The following is a 17,577-nucleotide window of genomic DNA, read 5'->3' on the forward strand; positions in this document are numbered from 1 at the left end:
GCATATCCAGGGAGAGCTCTCTCCCAGATGCTTAATATTAGTAGGTTATTACACTACTTTGAGATTGAGAAAACAGCCACACATTCAGGGGGACACTAAAGTTTTCCTGATATCTGAAGTACATATTTACATAAGTTCAACTGAAGAATGGAATGGATGGTAGTGAACAAAGTAAAACTACATCTGCTACATAAAGTACAAATGATAAATTAAGAGGCCCACATCTGGACAAAATTTATAACAGCATTACTTTATAGATTACTGTCAGAGGAGAGCTAACTGTAGAGACTGAATGTCCTTACACTGTTTTAAAACAAAAGGTGGGATATTAGCCATACTGCATAACTAAGATGCCTCAGTCCTCACGTACAGACGCAAATCTCTGAAGCAAAAGGTCTCATATTACTTAAGCTAAACCCCAGGTTTTCAGCTGAGTATCTAGGTCTATAATAGTGTTCCTTCACTGCTTTATTTCTAGTAAGTATTTCTAAAAGTTGCTTCTTTTCAAGGCTTATTTTAGTTAAGATGTAGAATTTTAAAAAATTTCAAGTACTGCTTAAAACACTAGGTTTTCAAGACTGAGGTGGAAGTATTCACGTTTAATTTCCAGGCCTTGTTCCCATTTGCTTTCATTAAAAAAAAAAAGTCTGCACCCAGCTTTCACAGGAAGAGCACTTCTCTTTCACTTCTTTCTGTTTAGTTTTTGTGCAATATGCAAGGTAATATCCTTGCACAGCAGCACTTAGTAAGATATAATCGCTCACCTTATCCTTGCTTCTTCCACTAATATTTCATTCTTCTAAGTTTACAACAGTGGAAGAGCCTGAGGAATGTGCTCTCACAGGTACTGCACAGAAGCAGGCCTTTGGATGAAGACTACTGATGGACTACAACTACGGGAGACATACGAGTTACGTCTTATGAATTAAGAGGAATTTTTTTTCTCTTTATTCACAAATTAAGATCAATAGAGGGAAAATTATTAAGTTGAATTAATAACTGAATTTAAATTGATCTGTTGGAAAGAATCTGGTTTCAGAGTGATCCTATGGAAGATGACAAATAAAAAAAAAACAATCTAACACCACCATTCTGCTGAAACTATCCTAATCTTGCTAGTTTTCTCTCAGCCACCAAGGACTCTATGCCTACTCGGAACTATGAGTGAAAAAGATGCACTTGATACAAAACTGTGTTGGTTAGTAACACATTTTGTTTTTTGCTTTTTTCTCCCCAACAAAAAGAATTTTAATTCCTTCCTAAATGCGACTAAAATACGAGGATGCATAATATACCCAAAGGAAACATATAATGTAGTCTTTTCTCAGCTACCTTTCCTGGGAAGCCATTCAGGAAGTATACCGAAGGCTTCTAGGATTGTTCAGAGGATCCAGGAGGAGCAAGGGATCCCCCTAAAGGAAAAAAGAACAAGTAACAGCGGGATGGCCACTTCACATGCTTGCTAGCTTCAGGTACTTATTTAGGACTATCTGTATGTGGACTGGGGCAACTCAGCTTGAATTCAAGGCACTGTAACTTGACTGCACTGAAAGGGCAAGTGAGTAGAATAAGAAACCTCAAGTACTATGTGTAAAAAATAAAAGGAGCAACAGACTAACACAAATAACGTAACTGCTAATACCTCTAAAAGTTCTCCATTTTTAAGCCATGAGATTGTTGGAGGTGGCACAGCATCTGACTTGCATTCCAGTATAACTTGTCTGTTCTGCAACACAGTGAGGTCCTGTGGACCACTGGTACCAGCAATATTAGGAGGAACTGTTACAAAAATTAAGAAAAAATAAACACCACAGATATGAACTACCATTAAAACCATAACTCAAAAAAATTTTACTTTTCAATATTTAAGATAAAGGCAAAGCTACAGTGCCACAAATTAGTACTACTTTTCAATATCTGTGTTAAATATACCACATTTGTTTAACTGGTGAAACTGTTTCTTAAGTCCCACACAGGAAACTACTGCAACGGAAATTAAATTAAAATAAATTCTCAGCAAGGGCACTAACATCAAAGCCAGACAGTGCAGAGACCACAGAAGTTCCATAAACTCTTCACCATGAAACATGGCAGTTATAACACTCAAGAACAAACCTGAAGTGTATTGCAGAACTGCAGAAGACAAGTTTATACTGCCTTAACTAACATTAAATTTAATGTATTCTAAATATACATATATTTTTTCTCCTGAAAAACTAAGATCATAGATATCAGTATACTTTATACTTTTTAATAAGTACAATAAATTCTATTCAGCTGAACAAAGATGCAGAACACAAGTATCTATAACCTATTCACAACAGAAGGTGTGAATTGCATCCTGTGGAACTTTTCCTTTTTATTGCATGTCAAAGGAGTTAACCTTATTCAGAAATGTTAGTTATCATGTGGCATAATATCATTTTCTCAAAACACATATTTCTCCTTTAATAAGTAAGCTGTTAAATGTGATGCTGATACATACCTTTGTAGTTTACAGCTTAATTTAGGAAAGAAATATTCCTCAAACTTACCATGCACTCTTACTAAATATTCCTTATCATCATCCCCTGCTGGGCTAGATGCCAAACATGTGTATCTTCCTGCATCTTCCACCTGGAAACGCACGGATGACTTCAGTAAAAGTTGCAGCATATGGGAACAATTCAGAAAAACAGTAAAATACAAACGTTGACAGCAAAATTTAAAGCGTAACAGTTAAAAGTAAAGACAATAGATAAGGAAAGCCTGAAAAGAAATGAAAAAAGTTCTTAGAATCACAGAATTGATTGTTTGGTTTGGGTGGGACCTTAAAGCCCATTCAATTCCAATCCCCTGCTGTGGGCTGGCTGCCCCCCACCAGCTCAGGCTGCCCAGGGCCCCATCCCACGAGGCCTTGAGCACCTTCAGGGATGGGGCACCCACAGCTTCTCTGCACAGCCTGTGCCAGTGCCTCACTGCCCTCTGAGTGGAAAACTTCCTCCTTATATCAAAATCTACCTTTTTTTAGTTTTTTAGCTTTTCTAGTTTTAAACATTACCTCTTGTCCTATCACTGCACTCCCTGATAAAGAGTCTCTCCCCATCTTTTCCACTGGCTGCCTGCCTTTAAATACTGAAAGGTCTCCACGAAGCCTTGTCTTCTCTAGTTCCTGCAAACCTCTATCTCCTACCACCATAGTATTATGCAAACATGGCTTAGCAGGAGAAAGACTATAAAGTCTACGGATAATGCACTTCCAGCAAATACATCTTCTTTTTGTGATACTTTCTGTAACAGGCAATTCATGAAGATGGAAGCAGCTATAGGTATCCTTCTATGCAAGAGTAAATTCTGGGTAGTAAGGAAGCCTTTTTATGCACACCTCCTTAGTAATAACGTTATGCTTTCTCTTTCCTGTGAACTTCTCATTATAAAGACAAGAAGTGTTTACTTGACAAACAAAACCAACAGCAGATAGTCTATCTTCCTGAAAGACAAACATCCCCGCCCCCCCCTTGTGTTTGGTGACATCCAGTCTGGCTGACTACAGTAGTTCTGTACAGGTTATTTTTCCATGGACTCTGTAAATGTCTGAATTAATCTGAAAGCCTTTCCATTGTCTTTAGTTATTTTTAACTTTCACACAGATGACAGCAAAGGCAGTTTTTCTGTCTGCAATCTATGGCCTATGCACGCAAGAAGCAAATGGGTAACAGGCAAATCTGAGGTAGTGGAAAGAGGAGAAAGGCTGAGGAGGAGCTATAAAATAACAAAAGAAGAAAAGCAAGTAACAGTAACAGGAGTCAAATAGGCAGGAAATTAACATAAATACGTTATAGATACAGATTATACTATATATATAATTAGATTACAATGGTTCTGTAAAATATAATTATACAACAGAGAATACATTACATTACCTTATAATGGATTATAGTTAAAACCAGAAATAAACACAAAAAGGCACAAGTGCCTAGCCTTGATAGTTCAGCTATGTGTGAAGAAGGATGAACAAATAAAGAAATTTCAAAACTCCAAAATGAACTTGAATAATGCTCAGAAGAGGCAGAAATGCTAGGTCACTCTTAACCCATAATACTACCACTTGTTCTGAATAAAAAATTTCAAGGCAAGTCTTGAAAAGCACATCCTCCGACTGCACATGCAGGAGGACAACTTTACAGAGGTTTTTAGGACCTCTGTCAGGATGGTCCCAAGAGCAGGCAATTCTCTATGCTTCTCTAGAGTTTGCGGTTTGAGACTACTTCAAAACAGCTGTTTTACCTGAGCGTTGGTTATTTGAAGCCCTTCTCTTAGGACATGAATATTGTCATTCTGTAGAAGTGGGCGCCCATCCTTCATCCATGAGATTTTGGGGATCGGAATGCCAGTAGAGATGCAAAGAAGTTCAAGGGGATTGTTGACAATCACAGAGAGCTCTTCTGGTTGACCTGAACCATTGATTTGAGGTGGTTCTACGGAAGAAAAAACACTCCCTGTTTATTGACTCAAACAGCCTATAAAACCTAACTCACAGACTTGTAGTTAGAGCTTGCAAAATTAGTCTGCATTAGTATTTCTGGCTGTTCAAATGAGTATCTCATAGGATTTCCACCTGTCTCTTTCTAGTAATCTGCATATTTGTGAAATTAAATTAGATATTAGAAATTACTTTCATAATCTCGGGTAAAAAACTGTATTACATATTATCAGTGAATTAGCCCTTTAACTGTTATACCTTCAGTTATGCCTTTAGCTGTGCTGTCAACCTGTCAAGTAGAATTTCTACTAGCCAAAGTTGTATATTTAAACCAGATTACTTTGTAAATCAGTTTACTATTAATTAGCATATTTCGGTACTCCTGAAATCTTGGGTAAAAATACATATTATTTTACTTGCACATCTTTAGTTATCTTCCATTTCCATTATTTGACTTATTTCACACAGAAAATGTTTCTTGAAAATACTTTTTTTTCCCTAGAGATTTTTAAATTGTTGCTCTGAGTAGATACTCATCTACTGTTCACATTTTGTTCAACAGACAGGTTAACACCTACCCAGCACTTTTAGGGAAAAGTGCTTGCTGACATCTCCTGCTTTATTGGATGCTACACAAGTGTATTTGCCTGTGTCACCAATCTCCGCTTTTACAAAATGAAGGACCATTCCTTGGTTACTTGAAGTCTGGTGAGCTCCAAGGCTTAAAGGATGTCCATTTTTAAACCAAGACATAGCAGGGGCAGGAGTGCCATCAGTAAAACACTTCAGTGAAGCTGAACTGCCTTTTGCTACAGTCACATCCTCTGTTCCTCTTGCATTATCCAAGCTTGGTGGTACTGCAGAGAAACAAAGATCTGATTCACACAGAGTAAGCACAGAAGTTGATTCTGAATATAAAAAAACCAGCATGCAGCTATCTTTCTGCATCTCCTCACACCCCTTAAATTTATGTTAAGTAACTGAGTTAAGATTCACTACAGGATTATACATAATCAGTCATTCTAAAAAAAACCCCAATACATTATGGGTGCCAACTCAAATAAGGACTCTTCTAGGGTTAAAACAATTTCCATTAAAAACATATGTATATATTACAAAGTAAATGTTTTTCTATTTAAGTCTGATACACTTTTGTAGATGTCCGCAACTTTGTGTTAGCGAGGAAGAAAACTGAAGAAGGTTTAAGAAAGGACTGAGTAATAGATCCTTTACATTGAGCATTTCAAAGAAACTTACCAAAAATTTGAAGGTTATAATGCTTGTTGTCCACTCCAGCTCTGCTAGATGCTATGCAAGTGTACACACCAGCATCAGATATTTGCACTTGGACAAGTCTAAGGGGAAAATCAATTTAATTCAGCTGTAAATGGAATACAGTATTACACTGTTATCACAGCATGGCTTGAGTCAAATTTTACTCTTGCTTCCAACAGCGCTAGCAGAATTGTGCTGATAGAGCAAAACACCAAGGCAGTTTAGTTAAAATAAGTGAAAACCAACCTGAGAATTTGCCCAGCTGACAGTAATCTGATCCGGGAGGAGACGGACAGAGGAAGACCATTCTTTAGCCAGTTTATCTGTGGAGAGGGGGTTCCAGTAGCAGTACATCCAATATTTATGGAGGTGTCCAAAAGGGCAGTGAGGTCCTCTGGTTCATTTTTATTATTGGTTATTGTTGGAGGAACTGCAAATTGTAAATGTTGAAAAGGAGGGTATTAGGACTGGATTTTAAAATCACTCCACATATGCAATCTTGCCATGCTTGAAAGCATAGGAAATCCTGCACTTTACGTCCAAGCATTCCAATCAGAAGAGGCTCCCTTTTTTTTTTAAACAGTAAAACCTCTAACAATAATAATAAACACTCATACTAATTTACATAATTAAAACCAGATGAATAGTAGAATGACAGTAGCACTCCCTCTTATATTTGTTTGTGCAGGCTGCAGCAAAGGAGAGCTTTGGTCTCAGAGCCTGAAGCTCACAACAAAAGAAAGAAATTGCAGGAGGGAGCAAGTGAACCTCTTAAGAGCCAGATGTGAATTTACAGTTTGCTGCTAAACATGTTTACTTCAATAAACCTTAAATACAGTGAAAGCTAGAGTCATGCAGGAAGAAAGACAGCTTATTGACTTATGGATGTACAGGATGATGATTTTTAAACACAGAAAACTTTGAAGTGACTGGTTAAATAATCTGAATGATAATTCTAACATAATATCAGTTTTGGCTGTCTTTTTGCTTGGTTTTGTGGTTTGAAAGCCTTTTGGTCTTGGGAGCAAGAAGGGACTCACTATACAAAGGCCCAGGCACACAAAGCTCCAGGCTCTGGCTGACTTAGGGTCCCATCACACACCATGACAGTTGTATAGATAGAAGACAACTTAAGCTAGTTATTGCTCAAGCCTCAGCCAATACAAACTAGTCAAAACAGCTCCCACTGATGTATAGTGCCTTTCTGTCCTAAAAAGACCCAATGTGGTTTTTTTTTCTGTATTATAATATTAGAGGTCATCTCTTGCTACTCTGGTTAAACTCTTATTCCCGTTGATTCTGAGTCTCAGTGTATACCTGGGACAGATGCTAACTCTTTCACACTACTCACACTACTTCAGGAACACATTTATTTTTTTTTAAATAAATAAAATGTGCACACAGTCCAAGGGTAAAGACTGTTGTCTTCCATATGTCTTTTTGTGTACAAAGAATTTCATCCCAAACTGAATCATATTTCTTTAAAACGCTAAATAAGCAATTTCTCAGGATAGAGGAGAGCTTAAACAATTAGTTTCCTGACATATTACTCAGGTTTTGCTAATGTACTTTGACAAGAATTAATGCAGATTAACTAATAAACAAAAAAGCAGTACCAGGGCTAATCGGTCCCGAGTGTATATCTACAAGAAAAAATTCACCACAAGCAGAATTCCTCTATTATGAAATACAACAAAGGAACTAATTTTTGTTTGTCTCAAAACACATTTAACAGCAATTTCAATCATTTTGTCATTTGAAGAATATCCTGTGTAATATGCTGTGATATCTACAGTACATGAAATTGGAAACATATGCATGTAGTATTACAGTGAAGACAGGCATTCATTTCTTGGCCCTCTCTTGGGAGTGCTTACAAAGATAGGATTATGGACCAAATTTCAGTTTTGTGTCTGTGAAAACTCACCATATACATTCAAGCTGAAAATTTGGTCCTCTTCTCCTGCAGGATTAGTAGCCACACAAGTGTATTTTCCTGTATCAGAAGTGAGAGCTCTGAAGATGTTTAATGTGCTGCCATCTGGAGCTACTCTACAAGGAAGGTAATAAAACACAGTGAGTTTGTTTATGTATTACTATGATCTGGCAAATAACCAGTCAATTTTGTACATTTAAGTCAACTCCCTCGATCTTCTTGGGAATTTCACCAGAAAACCACTATTTTCTGCAAATTATTATTATTAGAGATAGGTGGGAAGTTTATCTTAGATACATCCTATTCAACTATCTAAAATTTAATTCCAAATGGACTTTTGAAGAACCAATAATGGAAAGCATCAAGGTCTTTCCCCTCTAAAGGAATTTAATGAAACTTACAGACCTTTATAAAATTTTATTAATCTGATGAACTTGTGGGAACTTATTAACTGAGAAAGAAACAGATATTATATACTTCTTAGTACCAAAAAAAAAAAAAATAGTAGTAACAAAGCATACTAGAATGACAAACTAAACAGGGAGATGATGTTCTTAACCTGGCTAGCCCATGACTCAGGCTCTCTTTACACTCTTTTCAGAGTGTAAAAAAAACAAAACTCTTTCACACTTCCCTCTTTACAGTCTTCAAGTTTTAAATTCTACAAGAAGAGGATTCAGTGCCTACTGATTTTTTTTACTTGCCTTATTCTTCGTAAATCATCACTGGCAACTGTTTTTCCATCTTTAAGCCATTGTACAACAGGCGTGGGCACTCCACTGGCATTGCATACAAGCTGGATGCTTTCTCCCAGGAGGACACCGACCTCACTAGACATTTCAGAGCCAACAATACTAGGAGGAACTAGGAATGTAGGATGGAGGGAAGAGAAGATACCTCAGCAAGAGACATAATCTAAGCTACAAAAGTTACACTGCAGTAGCTTAGGAGTACTAGCATTTATTGTGCCTCCAACACAAAGTACAATATTTTCTAGAGAAGGTTTTGCAAAGATAAATTTAAAGCCACTTCCATCATTCCTGAAAGCCGTTAATTTACAATATTACAAAAACCATGTATGTTTGCCATTATATTCAATATCTAGCTACCTGCTCAAACAATGCTGGCTAATGACAAAACATTAACATTACAACAAAATACCAGTTCACTAAATATCACAAGGTGCTGTAACAATTAAATGCCTGTTCAACTCTTGAGCATATGCTTAGTCAAATGCTATACTGCATGAGGACTGCTACACTGCCCTTAACAGCTACATACTTAGTCCATCCTAACCAGCAACCTCAACTGCCAAGAAAGGGAATCATGTTATTCATCAAGTCAAGACTAGTCCCACTAGTAAGTTTCAAGCATTTAAAGCAACTTAAGTCAAATGTGATCAAACAAGCAGCTTAATATTCAATTCCTAAACTGGGGATGTGCTTACCCCCAGGTAAGCAGGGACACACAAAAACCAACATCCCTAGAGAATGACTGCAATGTTGAACTAGTTCTATTTGGCCTGCTGATGGGGAACAGTCACATTCGTACCTGCTGGCAAACTCAGCTCATGGTTCCTGCTATGTTTCCTCAACCAGCAATTGCTAGCAAGGGAAGACTGCAGAAAGCTGCAGATGTTGTGCAAGGAGTGTCTTACTGAACACTGGGAGGCTTGTCAAATTAATGGGGTTGAGTCATTAGGAACAGAGGAAAGCAAAGGTGGTTGCAGTGTAAGAGTGATGTGCAGGGAGGCAAGAAATAGACAATTCCATAACAATTTAGGATCTCTCATTTGACTGGGAAAATAATCTTTTAAATAAGAATATTCTGCCAATATTTCTTTCCTATCTCCTTCCACTAGCTAAGGAGGAAAAAAAGGCAACTGCTTCTGAAACCATGTGTTCCACACTAAATCAACCAGCGTAGCTTCAGCTCTCAGCAGGCAGAAGGATGTGATCAGTAGCAAAAAAACACAGCCTTCCCAACAGTTTTAAAGTTCTCCTACTAAGAGGTAAAGAATATTCTTTTTTCATGCAAGTTTATGAGTAACAATATAATCTTCAAACAATTTTTCCTGCTGCTTGCAAATGATAGAAATATTGATACAAATTTTCCAATTCTCAGGTACAGGGTCATACTCAAAAATTACTAGATAATTCTGCTCACTGCACTCATATGCCTTACCTTGAATGGAAAGCACAAAACTTTTCTGAGCTTTTCCCTCTACGTTTGAGGCAATACATGTGTAGGTCCCACTGTCCAGAAGCTGAGAGCGAGCAATCTGAAGCTTGCTTCCACCAGATAAAATACGAACTTCAAGAGAATTGGAGTTCTCTGGAAATATACAAACAAGTAGTCATTCCAAACGGGCCACAGAGAGTAAATACTTCTTGGGAAATTTTTTCCATCAAAATTTCAAAACAAAATAAATTCCAATCAGTTAACATGAGAGTCTGTCTAGAGACAGATGAAGAAGAAACAAAAAACAGACTGCAAACAGCATAGCAGTACCACATGGGGGGGGGCAAAAGAACAGAAAAGAGCATGATAGAATGTTACCTAGTGGTTTTCCATTCTTAAGCCAGACCAGTGTTGGTGGAGGAATTCCAGTAGCATCACACATGAAGGCAATAGGATTACTGATTGTTTCATTGATCAACTCTTGTTCAGGGCCTTCTATATTTGGTGGCACTATAAATTGAATGGAAGCAGTAAGATTAATTTTTGTAAAATGATTTTTAATTGTCTACTCTACAATGTCTATGACATTATAATAAATAAATACTGCAGATAGTGTGGAGCGTGCTCACCGTAAACATTAAGATGGAAATTTTTATCATCTTGCCCTGCAATATTTATGGCTTTGCACACATACTGGCCAGTGTCAGAAACCTAGAATAAAAATAATAAAAAAAAAAGCCACCTTACTATGTAGATCTTATTTTAATGCTATAGTATAGAGATATTAATAGCCTTTGCCAGCTCAAAATTCTTTTCAAAGAATGAAAGGCCTCCAACAAATGTATCTCCCACATTCAGATAGTAGGATACACCCATAAAGAACAAAATAATCACCTGACAGTAGTGGCAGATGCAGCATCCCACAAGCCTACCTACCTCTGCGCCCTTGATTCGCAGTGTTTGCCCATCTGCTAATATCTCCATATTTGCAGACTCTGAAATGATACGCCTGTTCTTGTACCAGGTGATGACTGGTGGTGGGATAGCACCGGATTCACACTGTAACATCACTGGGGTGCCAACTCTCACGTTGAACACTGTCAGTGAGGTTCCACTGTGGTCTTTGATGCTTGGGGGGACTGCAGAATAAGTTCAGAGTTATTTCTGCCTTATTTCTGTGAATGCAAAAAAAACCCTAAAAAAAACCAAAATTACTGCATTTTATCTTAGGAAAACAATTAAAAAAAAAGAAAAACAAACAAACCAAGGACAGTTAGGAAGTTCTTCTTCCGACTTTCCCCAGCTTGGTTTCTTGCAATACAAGTATATTCACCATCATCTGACAGTTTGGCTCGGTGAATCTGCAGAGTCCGAGCACCTGAGGTAAAAGCAGAAGTCCTGAGATATATTCTGTGGTTATGGTCCCAGTTTCAAAAGCTTTCTTAGAATTGTGTCCCCAACAGATTGAGCATAAGCATTACACTAACCTCAGATTCAAAAATGCAACACATTGTCATTGCTTTCTGGGGTTCATCAATCCATTAAAAAAGTCAAAGAATAAAATTTTAGGATAGATTTCACTGATGCTTTTACATTTGGACTGCTAATACTCCCTTTAGATCTGTTTATTTTGTGGCTGCTAAATCCTCTCTGCTAACTTAACTATGCTCCTTCTCCCTACTTCCATCACTATCCCAGCCTTTATCCCCTAGTCTCTGCTGTCTCTACCCCTGAAGCTATTGTCTGTGCCTACATCACTAATTTGCACAGTGTCTCTACTGCCATTAAGCAATTTACAAAACTGCACTTTAGTCTACGCTGTAATGCAGACCCCCAGCCACATAACAGCTGCAGGACAGGACTGAGCATCCCAACAAGTGATCTGCATGAGATATCCTAGGCAGAAGATGCACAGCAGGAGCACACAGGTACCATGAAATCCCACTGAGTGAGGGGCTTTGAATGGGTAAGGAGATCTCAGAATGCAAGGATTTCTTCCTGAGAGTTCAGTTAACCCCATTTCCCACAGCAGTCAATGGGAGAGTCATCAAGTCTTTGTCATCTAAGCCAGCAGAATTCACCCTAGCCCACATCACTACTTCCAATTGTTTCTTAGAAAGGTGAATCAGTGATTCAACTTCAGTCAGTATCTCAGAGGATTTCTGTTATGTGATTTGCCTGCTAGTCTTTTTCCCACCATTTATTTCAGTGCTTTCAGTCTGAGCTGGCTTTCTTTAGAAGTGAGCCCATCCAATAGCCAAGACATCAGTACATGCTTTAAAAACACAGTAGGTCAAGTGTCTTGTCTGCTCATTGGAGCAATATTAAAAATGTACTGGCTCCATAAATGGCTGTCACACTTATCAACACAAAACAGACTGAAGTTGAGTCCAAAGGCTGTAGAAATAGCTGAGATTCCTCACCAGGCACAATAAAAGTGTTAGTATTCAAGCTGATAGGTTTTCCATTCTTGAGCCAGCTGAGATCAGGAGGCGGAAAGCCAGTAACCTCACAAGTCAGCGAGATGAAATTATTCACCACAACAGTCAAATTCTCAGGATTAGCACCAACAACACTTGGAGGAACTGCAGAGAGAAATGCATTACAAGCATTTGTCACAGGATCAACAAACAATATTCTGCAAAATCCTGATTTACTAATACAAAGCTGAATTGCTGAGCTTTGTCAAAGGGCCATGTCACAAAAATCTTTCACACTCTGCAAATGGATCCTCTGCTTTTTGGATGAATCTGGAAACAATTTCATCTGTAATCCTACTCTGCTTGGGATTTACAAAGGCTAAGTGACCAGTACATCCTATAATCCCTCATCAAAGTATTATCAATTTTCAAAGACTTTTCTCACAGGACATTTGCTACATAGGGCAGGACTGATTAAATTTCATCCTGTCAAGATATATAGAAGGGCTAAGTACCATTTCTTGTTGAGATTGTATTGTTAATGCTCTTTCTGAAATATTCTAATTTCACATTATAGAGAACCAAAAATGCTTCCTTCTGATATGGTCCAGAGTTTTTTTTGTTAATCAGAAAAACCTGTTGTGTAATAGCGGGCTAAACAGTTTAAAATTCTTGCACATATACGTTGTTCCAATGGTGCATTTTTAAGCTTCCAAGTCCCAATACTTTTAAAGACAAGAATACTTTGACATCTGACCTTTCTACAAGAACTATTTAAAATGAAATTATTGTAAATCTCTTCCTTTTAATAAGTCCCAAGTTTTAGTTTCCATGTTTTTGCAGCGTGGATAATATAAAACACTTTAAGAGCAAAGCAGAAGCATGCTTTGGGCTCTATTGTGTGGAAAAATCATTCCAAAGGACACATGGAATCCTCTTCTTCAAAGACAGAAATTTTAATGTATTTTGGACCGCATTCACCAGAAATATTCCAGATGCTTTCTGGCACTTGAATGAAACAAAGCAGTCATTAAGCCAAGTTTATTGCTCCTCTGTGACACTACAGAAACAAGTGGAGTTGATGTAAATGGGAGAATTCAGTCCACATTTTTCAACTTGGAGTAACTGAGGGTTATTTCTCTGATAATCAGTATAAAATGTTTCACTAGAATAAATGCAGAATTCTGATCTGATGACATTTTATAGATATTTATATTTATTTACTTGTACAGCTACTTTCCCACAGATGTGATTATTGGCAGTGAAATTAAATATGCAAGGCCAAATGTAAACTAACTTTTAATTAACTTTGCTTAGACTATGTAAGTGGTACATTTCAAATTCTGCAAGCTTCTGCCACATGTAGAGAGCACTCAAAAATGTGACCCAGGTAATCAGCACATGTAGACGTACTTGTACCTGCACAAATAATAGGCTCAATTCACAGAAAAAGTTATCTACTTATCATGTATTAGAGACAGATTTTAAAACTAGATGCTTATTTTCAGTGTTCTGGAAGTTTTTATTTTAGTTTTATTACTCGCCCTTGAGAAAATAAATGAATTTTTCAACTTATTAAGGAACATTCTTAATATTTCATTTAATCTTATGAAAGCAGTTATATTTGAAATATACAAAAGTGCTTCACCTTGAGTCGTCCTTTCCTGAGACCATTAGTCTGATTTTTCAAATGAAACTGCTTTCAAAGATTAATAGTCCTAAGTAATATTGCTGAGCTGGAATCTGAAGTGTCATACAAATATTTATTTTAAAATAACACCATTAGACTATGACTATTATAAACAAAGAAAAACAAGTTTAAATTCAAACTCAAATGTCAAGAAAATAAAAATATTTTAATTTAAAAACAAAGCTCAAACATCAGGAAATCTGGGTAGACTAATGAAAGCAAAGAATGCCTCAGAAATGACTCAAGGGCAAATTCTTTCCATGACAACACTGTTTTTTTTGGCTAAACGTATCACTGTGTAGAAAAAAGCACTGTAAATTTGTTTCATTTCCTTCATATGAAATATTTATTTCTTCTGTATATAATAACCTAAACTATCAAATTCCTTGGACTATGGGACTACATTCAAATATGATAGAGAAGACAGCACTTGTCTTCTGTCTAGGATGTAACCAGCAGATTAACTAGCTAACAAGGATGTGAAAAATTATCCAAGGATAACACGTAGAAGACTCTGGGGGTTAGACTAGATGATCTTCAAGTCTTCCAACCCAGATCATTCCATGATTTTATGTCTCCAGAGTACTATGAAAATAGGTACAAACTTAGCTGCAAGTACTCCTTGGTATGTTTTAAAATGTAACTGTGCTGATGATTTTGTGGAAGTAGTGCCTACATGATTTTCAGTTCAGAATGGAAAGTTAAAAGCTGTGTGAAGAATCAGAGTTAACCTAGGTAGAGAGTCTTTCTTTTACAAATATGGAAAATGTTTAAATTTCTAGACTATATTCGTTTAGACTTGTCACATTGAATGCTAAAATTTATCTTAACCACAGTTAAAAGCAACAGAAACAACAAAAAAAGAACAGAAGGGAACCTTAGAAAGGGAAACAAAGAAAACACAAGCTTTTACAATGGCCATATCTTTGTGTAATATTTCTAATCATAACTTTCTCAGAAAATACTTTTCATAAAGAAATCAAAACAGGCTGTAATCCAACCTGGTTATGCTTCATGATTACAGGGCTTCGCAATCTACACAGAGCACACACACAACAATGATTTCCACTTATGTGGAATACATATAAAGAGCTGAAGATGCCACGGCACATCAAACTTGTAATTGATTTCTAGTACAAGAGAATTTCCAGTATGCTCAATAAGTTGACTTATATGCATAAAGCTAAGCGTGTGCCTAAGCACTCTGCTAAAATTAACACATGAAAACTGAACTAACATTTGAAAAAAAAACCAAAACAATCAGCAAATTGTAGGTTATTACACTTACCATGAACGTTCAGGTTAAAATACTTCTTGGCCCTTCCAGCTATGTTTTCCACAACACAGATGTACCTGCCAGTATCTGTTATTTGGGAATTCAAAATCTAAGAAAAAGAAACAAGACTGCTGCTGAGATAGTACATATAAGACAACTTACTGTGAATAAATAAAACTGTGGGGACTCTCCAAAGGCCCCCCTCAAGGCATTTGGGGCTTACAAGCCTACAATGTTTTTTTCATCTGATTTTTATTTTTTGGCTAAGACCTTTGCAGTGTTTGGAAGAAGTCTATCTGAGAATTGATGCATCTTCCACTGATGCTACTGCTTTCAGGATCTCTTCTGTAAGTCTGTGCATCTCAAACCTCCAGAAAAGTCAATGTACTATCTTTCACATTAAGTACATTGAAAATTAACAACAAAACTACTATTCACAAAATATTTGAAATAAAAATGTTCTATACAGTTTTTAAATTTTCTTGCATTTTATATTATAGTCCTAGATCATGCTATGAAAACAGAGAGAATTTAGCTCTTCTTTTTGTCTTTATCAGTGATTTTTGTTTGTGATGATAAACATCACTTGAGGATTCACTTAGAGCTACCTGCAACCTTCTTCCACTGGACAAAAAGCTGTGTTTGTCATCTTCTGCTAGGAGGTGGCCGTCCTTCTGCCACGTGATGCTTGGAGAAGGGCTGCCACTTGTGACACAGTCCATCACTGCAACCTTGTTCCCAAGTACATTCACTTCTTCAGGTAGATCACCATCTGCTCCACTGATGGATGGCGGTACTACAAAAGAGCAAAACACTGTAAGAATGCTGTGACTCAGCACATCCCAGCGGCATTCTTTTTAAGATGTCAGAGCCTGTTTCTGCAAAGGAAATAGTGAAACCCTCGCTGAATACACTGAAATATATTTAAATCCCAAGAATATTTCAACTGGAATTGTTCAATCAATCAAATCAATGTATCTCAGGGGACAGCAGAAGAACTATGCTTATTCACAGCAGCCATAAAGAAGAGGGGAAAACTCATTTTCCAGACAGTCAGTCAAGTTCTTTGATGTCAGAACAAAGGAGGATTTACAAGGAGAACATTTCCTAACAGTAACTCAGTACTTTCAGTGACTGATACAGAAATAGAGGTACAGAAACAAGCATTTCCCAAGGCAAAAACCTCAACTATATCAACAGACAGTGCAAGCAACTTAGAAAATCTTTCTGTGTAATAGTTGTAAATAGATCTGAACAGATCATACAGAATAGACTTCAGACATTCACTGGTTTATCTGAATCATCAATTCCCTTATGACTGAGAGTTTTGCAGATATTTTAGAAAATAATGATGAAAATAAGGGAAGATAAAAGTATAAGTCAGATTTTTGACCTGGAAAATGGATAGGGAACAAAAAAAAAAAAACCAAGATAAAAACAGGACTTTGATATACACTTCTGTTTACCGTCAAGTGTGATAGTGCTATTGCAATTCAGTTCTTATCACAATAACCCATAAAACATACAAAAATAGAAACATTACCACCATTTTCATGTCACTCTATTTCTACAAAATTAGTATCTGACATAAATATAACAAAATAAGAAAAGCAGGAAAGCTCACAGAGCACGCGGACATCATAATGAATGGAATCCTCTCCAGCTTCATTTACTGCCACACACATGTATCTCCCAGCATCTTCAGCCTGCACCCGTGGAATCTGTAACACTCGGCCTCCTGGAAGGAAAATGCATTCAAGATTTACATTTAAAATCAAGCAGTTTCCATCATTTATATAACACTTTACACTAGCGACCTGAGCAAGCAAATTCATAAATGGTTAGCATTTTCCCTGAATTACAAGTAGCTAAGGATTTTTATTTCCTAGCTACTTTCTCTATTGACAGATACTTGGAATTCAGGAATGTTCATACTGAAATGTTAGAAAAGAGTAATTAATTCCATGGGAAAAGAATGATGTTCCCCAGTAATAAGCAGTCAGACATTATCCCCACCACAGCACTTTACACACCCCATCCAAAACCATCCTTTGCACAAAAGGCCTCCCTTTTTGTGCTCTCGGCATGGTAAGTACCCCTCTCTCTTTTCCATATGAAGTTAAGTAAAAGCCTGTGGTCATTCTGCTACTGTAATATTTTTATGCCTCTGTCCCTGGTTGAGAGGCTTTCCTACTTTAACTGTGATTACAGAAATCAGGAGCACATCAGAGAGAAGATACCTTTTTATTTTATGTTTCAACACAATGCTCATATTCACAGTATTTTAGGGACTACATTTTAAATGAGTAAAGGAAACAGTCTGCATAAGTCTGAGTG

General features: G+C 37.0%; 1 protein-coding gene across 5 annotated transcripts in view; it reads right to left on the bottom strand.

Moving 5' to 3' along the window:
• The window catches only part of HMCN1 (hemicentin 1), a 194,535-nt gene that overhangs the window by 35,678 nt on the left and 141,280 nt on the right, over positions 1-17,577 (bottom strand). For all 5 annotated transcript variants that reach the window (XM_021403998.1, XM_021403997.1, XM_021403999.1 and 2 more), the window contains 17 exons: positions 16,865-16,978; positions 15,849-16,036; positions 15,253-15,349; positions 12,278-12,439; positions 11,119-11,232; positions 10,791-10,993; positions 10,484-10,565; positions 10,233-10,364; positions 9,858-10,007; positions 8,378-8,537; positions 7,665-7,789; positions 5,984-6,167; positions 5,720-5,817; positions 5,041-5,319; positions 4,267-4,457; positions 2,535-2,616; positions 1,643-1,779 (listed from right to left, as the gene is read on the bottom strand). In XM_021403998.1, coding sequence (XP_021259673.1) covers positions 1,643-1,779; positions 2,535-2,616; positions 4,267-4,457; positions 5,041-5,319; positions 5,720-5,817; positions 5,984-6,167; positions 7,665-7,789; positions 8,378-8,537; positions 9,858-10,007; positions 10,233-10,364; positions 10,484-10,565; positions 10,791-10,993; positions 11,119-11,232; positions 12,278-12,439; positions 15,253-15,349; positions 15,849-16,036; positions 16,865-16,978 — 2,498 coding nt within the window. The remainder of the gene's footprint in view (positions 1-1,642; positions 1,780-2,534; positions 2,617-4,266; positions 4,458-5,040; positions 5,320-5,719; positions 5,818-5,983; positions 6,168-7,664; positions 7,790-8,377; positions 8,538-9,857; positions 10,008-10,232; positions 10,365-10,483; positions 10,566-10,790; positions 10,994-11,118; positions 11,233-12,277; positions 12,440-15,252; positions 15,350-15,848; positions 16,037-16,864; positions 16,979-17,577) is intronic.

The sequence above is a fragment of the Numida meleagris genome, chromosome 7, assembly GCF_002078875.1.
Source record: "Numida meleagris isolate 19003 breed g44 Domestic line chromosome 7, NumMel1.0, whole genome shotgun sequence".
Taxonomy (NCBI): Eukaryota; Metazoa; Chordata; class Aves; order Galliformes; family Numididae; genus Numida; species Numida meleagris.